The sequence below is a fragment of the Cotesia typhae genome, unplaced genomic scaffold (assembly GCF_013202065.1).
Source record: "Cotesia typhae breed Kobodo isofemale line unplaced genomic scaffold, CoteBio_Ctyphae contig_123, whole genome shotgun sequence".
Classification (NCBI taxonomy): domain Eukaryota; kingdom Metazoa; phylum Arthropoda; class Insecta; order Hymenoptera; family Braconidae; genus Cotesia; species Cotesia typhae.
In genome coordinates, this window is record NW_027423715.1 from 3433649 (window position 1) to 3453728 (window position 20080).

At 33.8% G+C, this 20080-nt stretch overlaps 3 protein-coding genes across 11 annotated transcripts in view; all 3 read left to right on the forward strand.

Annotated features, from left to right (window-relative positions):
- Positions 1–407: 407 nt before the first annotated feature.
- On the forward strand, positions 408–2015 carry Rps5a (ribosomal protein S5a). The gene is made up of 3 exons (XM_074254935.1): positions 408–499; positions 776–1150; positions 1668–2015. Exons 2-3 carry the CDS (start codon positions 782–784, stop codon positions 1950–1952), a joined length of 654 nt encoding a protein of 217 aa, XP_074111036.1. The 5' UTR covers positions 408–499; positions 776–781; the 3' UTR covers positions 1953–2015.
- Positions 2016–2155: 140 nt separating this feature from the next.
- Nd-13b (NADH dehydrogenase (ubiquinone) subunit ND-13B) lies at positions 2156–3649 on the forward strand. 2 transcript variants are annotated; one of them, XM_074253489.1, is made up of 3 exons: positions 2156–2255; positions 2858–3019; positions 3337–3649. In XM_074253489.1, exons 1-3 carry the CDS (start codon positions 2235–2237, stop codon positions 3508–3510), a joined length of 357 nt encoding a protein of 118 aa, XP_074109590.1. In that variant the 5' UTR covers positions 2156–2234; the 3' UTR covers positions 3511–3649. The 2 variants fall into 2 exon arrangements, with proteins under 2 accessions (XP_074109590.1, XP_074109581.1); XM_074253480.1 differs by lacking the exon at positions 2156–2255 and adding an exon at positions 2331–2489.
- Positions 3650–3734: 85 nt separating this feature from the next.
- Positions 3735–20080, forward strand: part of LOC141534133 (uncharacterized) — a 59844-nt gene continuing 43498 nt past the window's right edge. Inside the window, exons 1-3 of one of the 8 annotated variants that reach the window (XM_074253313.1) lie at positions 3735–3884; positions 4032–4115; positions 4985–5178. The gene's annotated coding sequence lies outside the window, so the exon portion shown is untranslated. Of the gene's footprint in view, positions 5179–18839; positions 18897–20080 lie in introns of those variants that run through there. The other 7 variants (XM_074253283.1, XM_074253289.1, XM_074253297.1 and 4 more) reach the window with 7 other exon arrangements.

The following is a 20080-nucleotide window of genomic DNA, read 5'->3' on the forward strand; positions in this document are numbered from 1 at the left end:
TCTAGAAATTCAATCATTAAATCAACGGTACATCTAAAATAATTACACGGTTCATAATTTATGCTCGCCGTGCTCATTTAAGTACGTTTAATGACTTTAAATACCGAAAAAACTCAAACGAATTACTACAAATATATTTAAACTCCTATCGCGATGTCAACCGTTGCGTGAAACGAGACCAACTGCCGCCATCTTGTAGTCCGCATCAGCAACATTTAAAATTTTTCGCACTGCGCAATCCCTACTTTACCCACCGTACGCAATATACTGACAAATTTTTTTTTTTATTATTTATTTTTGATGATTTATGTTTTATATTAAAAAAAATTTTATTTTTTTTTATTATTTTTTTTTCAATTGCAATTTTATGAAATAAAATAAACAATTAAATAATAAAAGTTGCTGAATTGTACGACGTACTATTTCCGCCCGGTTGCGCGTTACGCAGAAGGTTGTCGGCCATTTGTCGGACCTTCTCTTTTACACAAAATTGCTTGTGGTGAGTATGTCGTACACAAAATTATTTATTTATTTCTTAAAGTAATTAAAAAACGGTAATGAAAAAATAATTAAAAAACGTGAAATATTTTTTTTTATAAATTGTGATAATTTGAATGAATGTGCGGTGGGAAAAAATGCCGGTTAAATTAAAATTACGTGAATGTTGATGACTGACCATGTGGCTGCATGGTTATATGTGCCTCGCCTTGCTGGAATGTTAGGTTATAGTGCATCAATAATGAATATATCATATTAATAAGCTTATATTTTTCAGATCACCATGGAGGTCGAACAGTACGAAGACGTAGTGCTCTCCACGGTTGGAGCTGAAACCATAACTGTTGCTCCATCCGCAGAATTGCCAGAAATTAAACTTTTCGGCCGCTGGAATTGCGATGATGTCCAAGTGAGTGACCTGTCTCTCCAGGATTATATCGCCGTCAAGGAAAAGAACGCTAAGTACTTGCCGCATTCGTCAGGACGTTATGCTGCTAAACGTTTCCGCAAGGCCCAGTGCCCGATTGTTGAGCGATTGACCAACTCCTTGATGATGCACGGTCGCAACAATGGAAAAAAATTGTTGGCTGTGAGAATCGTCAAGCACGCTTTTGAGATCATTCATCTTCTTACTGGTGAAAATCCTCTTCAAGTAAGAGATTAATTTATTTATTGTTCTTTATTATAGTACAGAGTAAATATTGGCACAATTTATTTAATTTATTAAAACACTTGGATGATAAATAATTGTAAAAAATATTTACAAATTTTATTTCTAATAATTTTATTTTTTAAAAATTAAATTGAAGCATAATTTAAAAATAAAGAGTCTTTGTTTTTCTGATTTTAGTTAAAAAAAAAAATTATACAAACAATATCTGAAAAATTTGTTCATGTAAAAATTTTAAAAATCTAATTTTACAAATTTTTTGCTTTGAAAATTTTTTATTAATTTATTTTTAGTAAAAAAAAATAAATGTCTATTTAAATTAAATTAAAAAAGCAAAAGCTTGATTTTTATTATTTAAAATAAATATTTAGAGCAAAAAAAAAAAAATTCAGGGAATACTTTCAGAATTGAATATTTTATGAAAAAATGAAAATTGTCCAATATTTTGCTATGATAATTATTTAAAAATAAAATATTAATTAATTGTATTGTTCTTCAGGTGTTGGTAACGGCTATCATTAACTCTGGACCACGTGAAGACTCAACCCGTATCGGACGTGCTGGTACCGTTCGTCGTCAAGCCGTTGATGTTTCACCACTTCGTCGTGTGAACCAAGCCATCTGGCTGCTCTGCACTGGAGCCCGTGAGGCTTCATTCAGAAACATTAAGTCCATCGCCGAGAGTCTCGCTGACGAGCTCATCAATGCCGCCAAGGGCTCCTCGAACTCGTACGCTATCAAGAAGAAAGACGAGCTCGAACGTGTTGCTAAATCCAACCGATAAATCTTTTTCATTGTAACAATATCAATAAAAAATTTAACGTCTTTACACAAAATCAATAAATAATTAGTAATTTTATTATTTCTTCCCTGTTTTTTTTTTTTTTTGTTTTTAATTAAATTTGACTGTTTAAATAAGTTTAACAATAGTAATAAATAATAAACACCGCAGTTGGTAAGAAGGGAGCCATTTTATCTTTAAGTTTGCGCATGCGCAACAGAGAAGGTTGATCGTCTGGTCAGTATTTGTAGCTCTTGCTTTTATTAACAGTTTCTTCAATTAATAATGGCTAGTAATTTGAAAAAGGTAATTAATTAATTGTAAAGTTGTATTAAATAAATTATTTTATCATTGTTAATAATAATTAACACTAAAAATACTTCAAAGGAAGCCATTTTGTTTTTTTAATTTTATTTTAAAACACCTGCGCTGTGCATGCGCCATTAGAGTTTATAATTGGTAGCCGTTGCGTTCATAATTCGTAGCTCGTGCTTCTATTTACAGTTTATCCAATTAATAATGGCTGGTAATTTAAAAAAGGTGATTAATCAGACAAATACAAATTTATAAAGTCTTATTGAACTTATAATTTTATTGAAAATATGTTATGATTGTTTGTTTTGATTACACAACTGTCTCTAACCTAACTTTTGACTTTACTAAATTCAGGAGACATTTGTTGACAATTTTTTAATTTTGGTTCACAAATAAATTAATACAATCATAATAATAAATAAAATTTCATTCACAATTTTTTTTATCTTCATAAAAAATTATTTATTTAAAATTTCAGTTGTATTGAATAATTTTTTTGTCAAAAAAAAAAAATTATAAAATTTCTGTAAATGTTATTATCGCAACTTGTGTCATAATTGTTGACCAAAATAACAAAATTACAATTTTTTCAGACAACTTTCTTAAAAGGACTAGAAGTTGCGAAACTCCCTCACCATTCTTTGATAAATATTTACACAAGAATCCTGCGAGTGCTTGCTAAATTTCCCACTACATCAGCATACCGTACAAGTACCGAGCAAATTGTCCAAGAACGTGCTGAAATCGTTAAAAACGTACGAATCATTAATTTATTTAATATTTCGAAATAATTATCATTATTATCATGACACTGAAGTTAGCAGACGTCTAAAAATTTTTGTTTTTTTTTATTAATTAAATGACAACTAAAAAGATATTTCTAAAAAATTACACTTATAATTTTTCAAGTTTTTTACAGGTGAATTTTTTTTTTAAATTATTTAATTGAAATTTTTTCAATAAAAAATTTCTAAAAATTTTGAAATGTCGACTAACTTAATTTTTATTTATCTTCAGTGTAGTAATACAAGTAACGGTAATTTTAATTAAGTATCTAATTAAAATGTAACAGACCCCAGACGTAGAGACCCTGGAGAAGAAAATAGGCTGTGGTCAAGTAGAAGAATTAATAGTACAAGCTGAAAATGAATTGCTGTTGGCTCGTAAAATGGCCGTATGGAAGCCCTGGGAGTCTCTAGCTGAGCCAATCCCTAAGGATCAGTGGACTTGGCCACCTCACAAGTAATTTCCTTATTTTAATACATACATTTAGTACTCATGTATTTAATTTAGGTTGTTATAAAAAAAAAAAATCATAATAATAATTATAATATTAAAAATAATTAATTATTTAATTGAATGTAAATATATAAAAGTAAACATTATGTATTACTATGTCAGCAAGTTATTGTATGAACTGGAGATCCCTTGAATGATTTGAATGGAATGTTCTAGGTTGAAGAGTTGAGTGTGAAAAAAAGTAAAGAGATCAATGAACGAGTAATTAAAAAATGAGTAAATTTGCCGGATAGCGGGCAAGTGCTTAGCTGGGAAGTTGGGATGATTGAAGAAAAACAGCATTGCCTCGAAGATGTTAGTCTAAGCGGTCGACTATTGCTGGTAATATAATCTAGTATGCGCTATTACAGACATAGACTCTACAGCAACAGTATGAAGTCTTAGGTCTGTTGATATGATATGATATGATACTCGTTGGTATTGATGGTAAGAAGTAAATTAGTGTGTGTTTATGTTGTATGTGTGCAGAGCGGAGCTTGAGGGGGATAGGAGCGGCGAGGAAGCGGACGGAGTAGAGCACCAGCTATATACTACTATCCAGTACAGATCCAGGTAAGCAGTGAGCTCTGAGCGAAAGGCGATAGAGGGGATAGAGAGAAAGAGGAAGAGAGATTGCAAGTAATAAGAATGGAAGGAGTAAAGAGACTGTTCTGTCGGTCGAAACTGGGAACTCGTAGCTCCGAATCGGATGTCTTAGAGTAGAGCTCTTAGAGAACGCTCGGGAGCCGCACTTGCCTCCGAGACATCGTCGACGCTATATCGCGCGCGTGTTTCTCGTCGAGGATGTAAACAAAGTTACGATCGTAAGTTCATGTTCACGCATGTTTTCATTCTCTCTCTCTCTCTCTTGCTCGCTCATTCTAAGTCGCTTGTCTCTTTCATTATACGTCTTGTTACGACACAGTTAAATAACAGTTTAATATTTTTTGGCGTAAATAATATAATACAAGGAGTGCTTGTTTGTTGATTAAAAATAATAATAATAATATTAATAATTACAACGACGACGACAACGACGACGACGACACCATCAGTAGTTGTACTAATAGTTGAGCTATTATTCAGCTCGAGCAAGTTGCTACCTTGACTGCTACTGTTACCGATCCCAAGGAGGACATCAAGAACCTAACCGGGAAAACAGTTGGTCACGTCCGCGGGTCACTTAAGTACACGAGTATCCGAGTTAACTATTACAATAGGTCCTTTGTGAAACCCAGTTATTGTTATATTTATTTTCATTTGCAATAACTACTGGAGTAATCGCGGTACGTGTTGTTGTTACTGTTGTGGAACGGTTTTGAACAGTGAATAATATTGTTTTTGTTTGTTGTTGTTCTTGTTTATTATTATTATTATTATTTAAGTTATTATTGTTGTTATTTAAATTGGAATTGGAATCTTTGTTCCTTTGGAATCACCAGCAGCCAGTTGCAGTAGCAATAGCTCTACTCCAGTACACCGTGGTGGAACTTTTACTGTCGAGAGCCAGAGCCTGAGCAGAACCGCGGGTACAGTGAACCCCTTGCCCGTTTGTTGTCGGTCTATCTGTGTCGGATTGAAATATCGGTGGCGCCGTGGGAAAGGGATCACCGGCACGCCGTTGGCTCCATTATCGGTAAGTGTCGATTTCGTTCTCGTGGCTCTCAGAAACTCGCTTTTGGATACCAATGATTATACTGATCCTCATACATTTTCTCAGAGCCACCCTCTATCTATCTATTTCCACCTATATTTATTCATTAATTTATGGGTTAGTCATAAGCACAAGAGTTGCTTGATAAAATAATTTTCTTTTTTTTTTTTTTTTTTTTTTTTAATCAACAAACCACATTAATCTTAATAATCTTAATGATTGAATTAAATAAAATGACAATGTCATTTTCGCATAATTTCCACTTGACTAATGCCGAGGATTGACATTGGGTTTTTCGTGGCATTACCGATGTCCTTGATTAACCACAAGTCACCTCGATGTCAACAGTACAACACACAATATATTTTATTAATAATAATAATAATAATTATTATTATTATTATGAATATCTACAACGTATTTACTCAACGTCATATTGTTTTCGTTATCTGTTTACATCAATATATTATTTCACTCCGAATACACTCGATGTCACGGTTTATTTATTTATTTAAATTTATTATAGGGTATTGTATTCTGGTTATTATAAACCTTACCCAGTTATATTAACAGGCATGCTATAGGTGGTATGTATCGGTATGCTCAAATGTAATTACTGTGGCCAATAGTATAGTACACCTATTTTCTTTGGCAGCTCTACTCCGTATGCTTTGAACTAGTAGGATAGTATCGAATATATGTATAATAACTTTCACTGGCGTGCCAACGTGTTATGAAACGATGTTAATGTCGATTGTCACTGTGTGTTCAGCAGTCTGCTGTGTGTTCATGTGTCCACGGCATACCAGCAAACTCGGAAATAAATTATGTATTTATATAATAAAAATACCTCTGATATACATACTTAGTGTATTATTTTAATATAAAATACTAAGTATGTTGAGAGAATAGAGGACGGGCTGTTCATTAAGTTACCGATTGCGAATGAGGTATAAAAGCGAGAGGATAGGAATAGATGGAATGCAAGTCGGTGTATGAGATTTTATCAGTAATGTCAAGCGCCCTTCGAGAGACCGATCTAAAGGCGGTATATCGTCGATTGCAAAGTAAAGAGTAAAGAGGAGCAACTAAACCGAGTAGTATAGAGTATAGAGTATAGGGTCCAGTCTACTGTTTCTCCTCTTGGTGGAGAGACCCCAAGGAATTTATTCTCCCGCCCTTACTCTTATTCTCTTATTTTTATATATAATAAACAGCAATTCGGCAAAGGGCAAAGGGAATTAAATATACTAAAAACTAATCCAGCATCCTCTTACCGGTACCTCAAAAATTAGGTCTCAGACAATGAGTAATTAGTAGTCTTTTCCCGGCATCCGGACTTTCTTATCTGGTATCTCCTATCTGGAATCTTAAATCTTAAACTTGGTGTCTGGTAGCTAAATAAAACTAAACTGGTGACTACTCATCGAGCATTATTATAATGACGGGCAATGCAACGTGACTTTCCAACTTATTCTTTAATCTATACTTGCAAAGTAAAGCCTAAGTATACTAATACTCTGCGTAAACAAAACATCTGGCTCTCTCTCTCTACCCAAGAAAATTTAAAAAGTCGCTTTGCTTAACTTTTAATGCCAACTCACTTAATTTCTCATACAAATTTCCATTGTTGTAATTGCTCTTTTATACATACATATATATCTGAATAATCTAAGTACATTCTTAAAAATTTTTTCACACGACTTCATTTCCCTTTACAACAAATACCTTTAACTTAACTTGGCTGGTTATCTTTTTATCGTAAATTAAATGACAATATAATGCGCTCTAAATTACTTATACTCATAAAGTCTTTCTATATATATATATATATATATTTTTTTTTTTTTTTTTTTTGTTATTTAGTAAAACAAATTACCGGTGAAGAAAAATAAAATTACTCATTGCAACACCCAAATTAACAGTGACCTCTCCCTTGGAACAATTACATATTTAATTTTTATCTTATTTTCTCTTTATTATGTCTGCTACTCAAGGATAAATAAAACAAACCAGTTTTCTAATTAATTGATCTATTATCTCTATAATAATATAATAATATAATAATGTAATATAAAATAATAATAAAAGTCTGGTGTTAGTGTCAATGTTACAGTAGGAATTGCCGTAAAAACGGGAAATTAGCTAGCTTACAGCGCGGTTAATAATTAAGTGTTTCTCGCGGGTAGAAATCGAATAATCGTGGCATTAATAACAAGAAAAGATTGAAATAAAAGGTATATAAGCGTAAATAAAAGCAGTATGGCACTTTCCAACCTTTTTTAGCCGCGGTATGCTGAAGCAAGTGCAAAAAACCCGGTTCGCGATGCGATTTCGCACGCATTCACCTAATATACAATATACACTGGTGAATCGACACTGTATCAACCGTAGTACGTATTCAGTAGGTACACAGACCGTTACCTTTATTATTCGCTGCATTCTGCATTCATAAATCCATATATTAAGTAGAATATAATAAAATAAATCATTAAATACACGCCTGGTATTTTATTTATTTATTTATTTATAGTGGTAGTAAGTGTGAATAAAATATCTTTTCGCGGATAGCAAGTAGTTTTCTCGCGAGTACACGTGTGTGCCGATACGTGAAGCAGTACGGGCTGTACGCCCTATTTACACCGGATCTCTTTTTAGAAACAATTTATTTCTTAGACGTCATAACAAGTAATTCAATAAATAAATCGAGGATCTTAGATCTTAAATTACGGGAATCGTTTAGGCGTGTTCGTAGTTTCAAGGCTCCTGTTCGAGCTAATCGATTTTTGATGATTAATAAAGTACTTTAAGTGGAGTTTATAGTCGTTATAGTAACCTATACCGTTCATGTATATTTATGTGTAATTTGTCCTCCGGTTAATAACAATAATAATGGTTAAATACATGTCTGCTCTAAGTGAGCTAAGGGTGGAGAGAGTATCGCCAATCCTAAAGTGTCAAGTGATGCAGGCAGGTAGTAAAGATATCTTTTAGCTTTTTTTTTACATTTTAAAATTAATTTTTTATACGCATTGATTTAAATTAAAATAAAAATTCCGGGGAAAAAATTTATTTACTTAATTTTTTTAAATAAATTTTATGATTAATTATTTAAACTAATATTTATTAAAAAAAAAAATTTATTGATAAAAATTTTAATTAAAATTCAGAGTTGAATAATATTATTAGAGTATTAATTTATTTATCATTTAAAAATTAATTTTCTTGAGAAAAAATTTTTTGATAAAATAAAATATTTAAATTTTGGGTAAAATATTAAATTTACAAAAGTATTTATTAATTTATTTACTAAATATGTCTATAGTTGTATTATATTAAATATCGCAGTCGACTAGACGTGAAAGCGGCTTCCAAGTACCAAGCTCCTTTCCTGAGTCATAAAAATTACGCATTGTGTTTGGTTGCTAGCGGAAAGATGCTCTTATAGTATATGCTGGTACCATTCGGTACTACACCATTGTTCTTTTACCAGCTATCCAGTTTTAAAAGATCTATGCAGCTATTTCCCTTCTCCAAAGCAAAACCTACCTCCGGCTTTTGCTTCGTCTTGCAAACTCCTATCCGATACAAGCTAAGCCTCAGTATCTATATCTATATCTGCTCTTACTCTACACAACACAACCAAATACCTGGAAAATCTCGGGGATACTTTTATTATCCGGGTTTGATTCATCAGCCACACAATGAGCCCCAACTCCCCAACTCATCTGTTAACTCCTACACCTGACTCCTATCCCACCATCTAATCTCACCAACTAAACAGCCTTTATTCTCCTCTTTCTTAAAGTTATATAATTATATGTCAAATGCCGATTTAACGGATGTTATTAAATGTCAAGTGTCTATCGATGGCTTCAGTAATATCCTGTACGTGTTTTATCGATCCTTTACACTTTACACTCCTGTACGGTACCCCATATGACTAACAGTTTATTTTACCCGGAATATAAATTTATAACTGTCCAAAAATCTAAAGGCAATAATAGCAAGCTCGGGTATTTATTCTCACCTGACAATAATAAATATTTCATCGAAACTCTACGTCTATATCCGTGTCGATTGCTGTAAATTATCAGCTCAGAAATTAATGATTGATTATTAATATGAATTACGCTACTTTCCCTCCGTATTTTTAATAAAATACGGTAAAAATATCGAATTTATTCACTGTTATGTAATGATAATTAATTAAATTCAATTTTTGCTGGAAAGTTATTCCTAAAACATATAAAAATATATCATTAAGTAATTATTTACTTAGTCTCTTTAATATTTTACCCAGAAATTTAAATTAAATACTGATAAAAGAGCTTAATAAATTTTTTAATTTTTAATAAATATTTCTCGAAAAGAAAACTCTTTATAAATAATTTAATATAAAAAAATTATCGCAATTTTCTTACTAGCAATTACTAAAAATGAAACTCCTCAGAATGTGTTCGTGCTAGATAAAATAGTACATAAAAGAGCATACCAGTTATTAAACGGCAATCCTCTAGACAAAGTATGCCGGCGGTTATTTCTCGGAAAACGTTTGGCGCGTGACGAGATGACGATGGGTATATGAGTTGGTGTTATAAAGAGTCCATCAGCACGTGGATACGAGTGTAGGCGTCACGCTAGGCACCAGGCACCAGGTACCAGAGACAAGGTATCGAGCCGATAAAAACGTTTGCACTTTTATTCTCCAGGTAAACGCGATACGAGTGGGAGTTGCTTAGGGATTAAAAAATCGGTCTACTATCTACACTACTATGCCCGGCTAGTAGAGTATCTTCTAGCGATAGTTATTGTTATTGTTCTTGTGGAGAGTAGAGGAAATTGTGGAAGTCGTCTGCGAACGTTAACCCGACGAGCGAACTCACTAGGTCCGTTAGTTGCTCACAATTAGACTTGGACTCTCTTCTTCTTCTTCTTCTTCTTCTTCTTCTTCGTTTTATCCTTTTTCTTCTTTTATGTATCTATATATATATATATATATATATATATATATATATATATATATATATATATATTTATTATATAAATATTACGAAGCATTAGGTATTAGCTATTAGGGATTAGGTCTCGTTCTCATGTCTGTTATTATAAAAGTATTAAATTATTGATTTATGATTTTTCGTTAATGATTTATCGTTTGTGGATTAAATTATTATATTTTGTATAATAATATATAATAATATAATATATAAATACGTCTTATTCGGAGGATAGCTGTAGAATCTATCTTTGGATATGACCCTTACCGGAGGGTGAAGAAAGTCAAGGTTACGGCTAACGATTACATTAATACAACATTACTACACAGCCTCGGAAACAGCAACACCAGTATAAGGCAATCCTCAGGATTGTACGGATGGTCCATGAGAACTGGAGAAACATTTTAATTATCTAGGAATGTCGGGTGAGCGATCTTGGATGGCTATGACGTAAACAACTAGTATACCACGGCTAAGTAATTGGGATGATATAATTATCCCAGAGATACTGATTGTCAGATCTATTCTGGCATAAGAATATCATCAAGAGAATTATCACCCTGGACAAATATCCTTACGGTTACTTTTATACACTCAGGAGCCATCTTTCGGTTTAAAGCTTGCCGGAACTCCCGGGATTTAATGATTGTATCGCTTGACACTTGACATCGCGGGTAAATTTTAATTAAAACCGACAGACAGTTTTTTAGTTATTAATTTTAGAATTTTTGTACTCTGAAAAAAATTTTTACACTGAGAAGGATTTTTTAATCTTTATTCATTTAATCGATTATTTATTGAATATAATTTATTAAGAATTAATTAGGCAATTTTTTTAATTTAATGAATGGATAGAAAAAATGAAAAAAATAATAACATTATTAAAATTAAATAAATTCTTCCATCACTGTACAAGTATGAAGAATAATTTTCTATAAATTATTTTTATTTACCGATCATTAATTTTCAACTTTGTTTAACAATTGAATTGAATCATGAAAAATGTTTAAAACAATCATTAAGTAACGGCTTACGGCATCATAAGTTGGTTACAACTTATATATAAATATATCGGTATTCATTATTATAAAGCAACATAGTAATAATACCCAGTGTAGTGTATGGTGCAGAGAGATACGCGACACTTGAGTAAACCTCTCGTATTCTTTAGACTATTTGGTACAGATGACTCAGGCGCTGATAAATCATTAGATAAGACGTCGACGATTTGCACGTGGATTTATTATTTAAAAAAAAATTCTTCTTGTTCTTTAAAAATAATAAAAAAATAAAGTGAGGTTGATTTAAGTAAAATCTAAATAAAAAAAGGTAAAAAGTATTTATAGGATGTACACAAACGAGGATTTATTCATCGGCAGCATCTATAACTCACGGTGAGCAGAAGGCTGCAAGCGATAGAAAGGTATTTACCTAATTGCGCAAAGACGCATGACTGGACGCTGGTGTAAATTCTTGGGCGTTATCATCCACCGTCACGCCTTGGCCTTATTTTCATCCTTATTTATTTAACACAAACTATTTCACGTACGCAGATCAGACCAGAGACCAGACGTGAACTACGTACACTAAATAAAGGCACTCTTTACTCTTTACCTTTGCCTTTGCCTTTGCTAAGCTCTAAGTGTTGCTGTCTGGTTAGGTGTACATTGCACTCACACCATATGGTAATAACGTGGCCAACGGAAATGTACATTTTTTAAAGATTGCAATCCAATATAAGTGTTGTTGTTGTTGTTGTTGTTGTCGTAGTCCTAGCTTTAACCATTTAGTTGCTGTTCATTCTCTTATTATGCCCCTGTTTCTTTATTTAGAGGGAAGGGGTTTCGCGTGTGAGACGATACCCCGATGCAGTGACGATTATACTCGTAAATCATGGACATGGGGCCAAAAGACGATTCAATGCAAGCCGGTTTCTTCTTCTTCTTCTTCTTCTTCTTCTTCTTCTTCTTTAACTATACACTCTTTACTTGTATAGATGAGAGCTATTAATCTAAGATTATTATGATGGTGAATTCGTCGAAATTTCATCGGGATCAAATCAATTATTTTTTATTTATAACCCCGTTTAGCCCCCGATATATCTTGTTATTAAATTCTTAATATTTACTCAAATAAATCAACAAGTAGTTGGATAAAGATTTATACCGAGCATTATCATCATAATCGTGATCGTCAGCAGTACTGAAATTTTTAGCGGGTTAATTTAAAAATTATTAATAGCTGAGAACTCTAGCTAAAAAGGTCAGACGGGTAAAAAATAATAATTGAAGAATTTTCGGGATAATAACTTCCGGATAACTATTTTTATTTGAGCTGGTATCGGTTTGATTAGAGGTTCCGCTTAATCGCCCCTCGATTCTCGAGAAGTAAAGGATTAATCAATCAATTTAATTATATTTTATCGAGTTCTCACGCTTACACGCTAAGAAATATTCACATGGTCAAACTAATTTGTTACTCTCTGGCTCGTTTCATTTCATTTCATTTCATTTATTATTATCATTATATTTCCCGTTCAGTCGATGCCTCACGAGAGAGTACATGTGTACAGCGGGCATGAAAAAGTTCAAGTAAGCAATAAAAATGTTTTACCGGGCAAGAATCATTTTTTTTAATGCAATGTAAAAAAAATATTATAAACTCTGACTACTTCGTAAAGCGACTGCCTTTTTTTTTTAATTTTTTAAATTCTAAATTTAATGTTTAAAATTGTCTGACTTCTTAAAAATTAAAAATAAAATTACCAAACTTGAAAAAAAAATTTAAATGACTCAAAAAAAAAAAAAAAAAGCCACCTAGTGGTACAAATTGGAAAATAGTTATTGGTGAATAAAATCAATGGGTTCACTTTCACTTCAGGTAATATTAATTTAATTGATATAACCAAGAGCTCGATGGCCTTTTTTTTATTTATATTTCAAAAGTAATATTTTTTAAATTGATCACGATGTCTTGAACGACCACCCCGATATAAAAAATATTAAACTGGTTCTCGGGAATCGTTCAGCTTGAATTTATTTACGATTTAACGTTGATCCTCGAAGAATATTAACTACATTCAATCATTTATTTATTATTTTTTTTTTTCGAGATTTATAAATAAATAATACGTAATAAGAAGGCGGATTGGAAAGTAGTCAGATAATTTTTAATTTAAATTTTTTAGTTGTTAATAAATAACAATATAAATATATATATTATTTAAAACGCTTACGATTTAATGGCCGATTGACATTCAGCGGCAAGGTGTCGGCTGGAATGAATAATGCCTGCTTAATAAGTCACGAGGATGTTTTTATAATCACGCGAGCTAATAACTTAGCATTGGAATGCTAAAATAAAAAATAATAATGATAATAATAATATGGAATGTTAATCGTCAAATTAATCGGTCCTTGGAAAAGTTCAATCAATTTTATTCCCGAGCAACCAGTAATCGATAATGATTATGAGTATGAGTGGGACCATGACTGTGATTATGATGGAACCGATGGTGAAGACAAGAGGCATGATCGAATGTTAATAGGAAAGATCTTATTGGTTAAACTGATACCAATATAAGGCAGAATAAATATTGTCGGGGCTGAAGATCGCGGATGGATCGATATTATATTATTTTATTATTTTATTCTTGATTCTTTTGCTGATCGGGTTTATATACTGGAGGATAATGCTCGTTACCATTTTCCAGGCGAGCTGTTGGCTTGCTGGGACCATGGCTCAGCTACGGTAGTTTAGAGTTGAGACCAAATAAAATAGACGCAGCTATTCTGAGATTATCGCGAGATAACAATCTCTGGAGAGGTGCAGCCGCTAAGGAATTATTGTTACGATCTACGGAGTAACATGGAAAGCAATTCTCGTCTCTACAGCAGCAGCATCCGCCATATACATTATTTATTCTTTATTCTTTATTCTTTATTCTTTATGGTATTTTTAAAAACTAATTTTCCCCGGTTAAAAATATCTAGATTATATTGTTTATATATAACAGCGTTGAGTCTTTATTTTATTGCAAATCGAATCATATCTCAGGTGTGGTGGAGGAACAAGGAAATAATCTCACGATGGGAAATTCCCAAGATTGCCAATTCCCGTATTTCGTCTAGTCCATTGTTTCCCATACCAGCTGCTGGCTGTCGAGTTATATTCACTTTCATGTGTACTGTCGCAACATAACTTTATTCGCGTGGAAAAAATATCACCTGTCTGTCTGGTGATTAATGACACCAGATTCTTAACAATATCTGGAGATTTCTTAACTTTGCTCCACCTTTCTCTCTTATCCACCCTGATACATATTTAATAAGTAAGACTTTACGACACACACTTTCCGTAGAAAATATTCTATAATTAAATCAAGTCTCAAATTTTTTATTTTACACTGAAAAATAATAAAAAATATTTCCAAGTGTATATCACATAAAAAATTTAAATATTTTTGAATTAAAGTGAAAGTATTAAAAAAAATTCACAAGAGATATTAACTTTCTTGGATTAACATAAAGAATGTGATTATAAATATATCGGATAAATTTTATAACCGATGATAGTTAATAAGTGAGGATTTAAACATAATGCTTAAACAGATAAGAAGCATATTAACTTTAATCTCCGTAGTTGGGAATATAAAAAATATTTGATCATTACATATCATCTTGTGGATTACTGCATCAGTAATAATCTAAATAAATATTTTCCGAGTTTAGTTCCCATACTCAAAAGACAGTATTTTGCAGTCACGTACGGAAACGATTTAGAAAGTCTAACAATCATATTCCGACAAAGAGTCATTAAGGATCATTCCATACGAAGATATAAATATATAATATCATATTATATTATGGATATTTATATAAATATATATAAATACAGTTGATACGCGATCAGAAGAGTGATGTATGCAAGAGTATGCTCGATGATGCACTTATCCCGTACGTGCTCACGCGTGTCTATCTAATACATCCAGGTAAATTGTTATCGGCAGGGAAACCTCTCCAAGAATAAAGAAAAATAAGAAAAAGAAGAAGAAGAAGAGGAAGCGTGTACGCGTGTAGCCACGTAATTATATGAGTATATATCGGCATATGCAAACGGTGAAGGTGCGTAAATCCCCGGTGCATAGAGCCCAGTATAGTGCCTAAGAGTCCCATAGCTCTTTTCTTCGGATAGGATAGGATAGGATAGGATAGGATAGGAACCGAGAACAAGAATAAGAATAAAGAAGACCAAGAAGAAAAAGAACAAGAAGACTATATTTTATTTCGAACAGAACAGTACACTAAGCAGAGAGGATATTGGCTAATCGCAAACACCAATCTCAAGTCTTAAGGCTGGCGTTCTTTCTTTATATATATTACGACTAGTCTTTCACGTTTAACACTGGGTTCAAAGATACCAGTCGACTTCTATTAATGTCCGTGTCAATGAAGCTCCAGCTACCTCTCCTTGATCGATAACATTTGGAAGATTTTTGCCAAAAATCGAAATGCCAAAATAAAAGCAGATTTTTATAAAATTTTATAAATTAGATAGTAAAACCAAATGTCTCTATAAACCAGGATGGTGATTGAGTAAAAATGAAACAGCAGTGACTTACCCACGCATTACATACTGGTGTACATAAGTAACATCAGTAAGGCTGGATGTGTGTTTATATCCCGAAGCCGATGTGAAGGTAGTTTTGTTATTTGTTTAAAATTTTATGTCTTTCTCCGCAAAGTAAGGTTTCCTGGTTGAGTTGCCGAGTTGCGAACGTGGCTTCGCCTTTTCCAGTTCACGAGCGTGGCATACCAATTGCTCTTACGCGCATAACTACGTGTGCATACCTCAACCAATACCTGACATGCTGTATAGTGCTTTCCATGTACCTGGAGGACCCTTTTTCCGCGTTTATTCCTACTGATGGTGATGCCGTCTTGCTGTCTTCCTGCCAATCTTTTTCTTACTTTTATTTTATCTTATTTAACTTTATCTCTTTTTCTCAGTCGTCTGTCTACATCCATTTTTACATCCACCTATAAATGTATAAATGTGTAAATGTGTAAATGTGTGATATGTGATTCAGGACAATGTACAGCTTGTACAGCTACCGCTCATACTCATACTCTTACTCGCTCTTGTATTTATTTATTCATTTATCGTCGGTACATTAATAATGAGTGTGCAAATTATAATGCTAGTTCTCGGGTGGATGGCATTCGAACAAGGAACAAAGTGGGAGGAAAGTTAAAAAAAATATAAATAAGGAGTTGAGTTAAGTTTAAGCTCCATAAGCTTAAGCTGTCTTAAACGCAGCACGTAGGTAATAATAATCAAAACCGGTGTGAAGTAACTCGGAAGGTGCCTGAGGATGAAAGAGTGACGAAATCCTTTAACTCGCCTTCGTTCATTCGCGGTCGTTGCAATACACACACACACACACACACACACACACACACACACACACACACACACACACACACACACACACACACACATTAAAACAATATCTTCCATGTGTGTGCACACAAAAGAGCTAAGACTGCAAGCCATGTCTGATATAGAATGTAATAGACCGTGCAATAACGCAGATCTTTTCTCAGTCCCTCACCAGCGATCTCCCCAACTAGATAAAGCCGATAGAGAAAGAGTTTCTGGTGGAACTTACCCACGCACCAGATATCTTAGAGTGAGCAATTGTCCATACCATGTGCTAGCTTCTCTCCAAATAAAACACATTGCAGAGCCTTTTGCGGTCTACGTTTGTGGCATACCAATTGCCCGCGCATTTACTCACACGCATGCCTTATTCCACGGATCGAGATCCACAAATATAATGTGTGTCAGGGAAAGTAACAGCTTTTATTTACTTTTTCGCCAAAGATTTATTCATACTTATCGAAGCAAGCTTTCAGTTTACCTTCATTATCAATATCAACAGTGAGACTAATCGGGATCGATAAAAAATCCGAAAAAACGATAATTATTTTGAAGCTAGACCTTAATTCTGATCTACTCCTTCAATGGTGATAGTCTGTCTTCATTTTTTACGTAATCAAAAAGGTTATTGCACAAGTAAAATCACTTTCGCACCAATCACTTTTCTAAGAGATAGCTAATATGCAGAAACGGTCTATTTGTTGTCATAGCAAATGCTATTCTCTCTAATTACTAGGTCATACATGTCTCTAGCACGTCTTGTGATGTAAATAAATTTTTGAAGAATAATAATAACAGCAATAATGGTTGGTCGACGTTGAAAAGTCAAAAGTCACAGCTCTCCAATTAATTACTCTCACTTGACGCATTATTACATCGTCGAGCGAGGCCTCGAGGTAAAGTATGATCTCCGAGGCCGAGGAGCTGGCTGTAATCTTGGGATGAAAGAGTGAAGTGATGAAAAGTTGAATCAACATTATCCCAGCTTCTCGATGTCCACGTGTATTACCCAGGCGAGGACGTAGCATTAGCATCAGCATCATCAGCATCAGCATCTCAGCCTGTAGTGGGTCTTTGTGTTTTCGGGTCAAGATACTCTCTCTTTATGTCAATATTTAACCGGTACAGCGAATTCCATCGATCGGTTGTATATTACTCTCTGGAATGGCAGCAGCTGAAGCAGGAGCAACCTTCTCTTCTTCGTCTAGCAATCGCACACTCTCGCGTTGAGAAACCGTGTTGTTATTTATTATTATTAACAATTGATGTATCGATATATCACACACATACAGGGTTACACTTGTACAGACATAACTCTTTGCTGAGACCAACACTGAGTAACATACACACCCGATAAGTAGTTGGACTATTTGGAAACCTGTTGCTGAAGGAAACACTCTACTCATGTAGAATTGTTTGGTCGAGTATTGGAATGCGCAACCTGATGTATACTTTTACCAACTCCCGAGTATAATTTCAGCAAATCCTTTCGGGCAATAATACTTATATACCAGCCCGATCTATTCTCACGACTGTAATAATAAGACACGGAATATTCGATCTCTTAACCGACTAAATCTTGTTTGTCCCTATTTTTAGTTTTTTCTTTCATTCCGCTGATTAAAGGTTTTCATTTGGTGAATTTTAGCCATTCAAATTCTTAACGTTTTCAATTTTTTTTCTTCATTTTACTTGTCTTGAAAAACTGCTCAAATTTATGTTCTAAAAAAATTCCTCTCGCTGAAATAAAATCAAAATAAAATTTAATGTGATGGATAATAAACACAACCATCATATTACATTAATATCCACTTGATACATCAAGTATATGTATGTATGGCACCTGCAAGCTGGCAATTCCTCTCTACTTGACCTTCTGTTCCCTCACCTCTTGGATAGAGGAATGCGACAAGCTTTAGTACTCTCCTGCGTGCTCTCTCGCTCAGAGAAATAACTGGGATTCATAGTTGAGCTCCTCAGTAGCTCAGGAGCCCGATCAGAGCAGACTCGAACACGAGGTTGATGATATTCACCGGGTGTTTTTCATATTATTTTGTACAATGGTAGCTTTGCGTCTAGCAGGAGGTTCTCAACCTCAAAGTAGGATAAAATAAACTGGATGGGTGAGTGTTCTCAGTAACAAGTTCAAGGGACTCGAATGACCACCACCGACACCCATTACATGCGTCGTCCAGGAAGGTCGTACGTAATAATACAAGGCTTACAATGGACACGAGCTGAGCAAGAGATAATCAGCCGGTAGGTAGAGACATGTTGTTCTCGTCTATTTACGATCGATTGACCCGTGTGTGCATGACACGTTCCTCATTAATTGCCGCCCACATTACACATAATACTACTGTGCTCATACTCGAGTCTCTAAAGATAATATAATATAATATAATAATAAACATACTCTAGTCATTATCATAGATCGCCGGGGTAAAATCTCAGTCTCAGTCTCAGTCTCGATAATTAGATGAATAATCAACTTGTTAATTTTCGACGTGATATTATATTACAATTTATAATTTATAATTTAAAATAAATAAATTAGTCGGATCGAAGGATGAGATGGCCAACAATCTATAAGATGTAAGGTTTAATATAAGGTAGAAGGGTATTCGCCTAAGGTACTTGCTAACCCACGGAATGCGGTTGAGACCGTTGGAGCAGCCTCACCACCAGAAGGAACAAAGCGAAAGTAAGTCGCGATTCGCGATCGCGGCCGCCTTTTGCTTCCCTCTTATTCTTGTTATCCTCCACCTTCCTCGCTTGATACCGATTTATTTATTTATTTATTTATTTATATACATTAAAATTTATTTCTAAAATCTAGAATGGCAATTATCAAATTTTTTAATCGGGAATAAAAATTTAGGATCATATAAATATAACATATTATTATATGTTAAATGTGAAATAAGCTCTAATGCATTACATTACATGTACATATGGGTTGGTTTGTCGCGGGGTAAGCGGCTCGAGCCAATTGGACCCGTGGGACCGTGACCTTGGCCCAGGATCGTGTACGTCGATTCGATATATCTCGGTGCAAGTCCCCAATACGGTATTTTCTTTACGGGGTCACCATCAGTCCTGAGAACTCTCTTCTTCCCTTCATATCCAGCATCCTTATTCTCTTTCACTATCTCTCTGACTCGGTAATATAATAATAATAAAATTACTATTACTATTACTAAATTATTAGATTATATTCTTCTTTATGTATCTATTTATTTACCGCGGTTTTTTTTCGGAGATAAATTTTTTTCAGAACGACCTTCGCGATATATCCCCGTCCCCGGGTAGGGCACCAGCCACTGCCGAGCATAGTCCAACTTAATTGGGTCTTTAATTAGACATTTTATGACGTTATTATCAGGGACAAAAACTCGTTCCTCGGGAGCTTATAATCGGCTTTCCGCTGATTCCTGGATCAC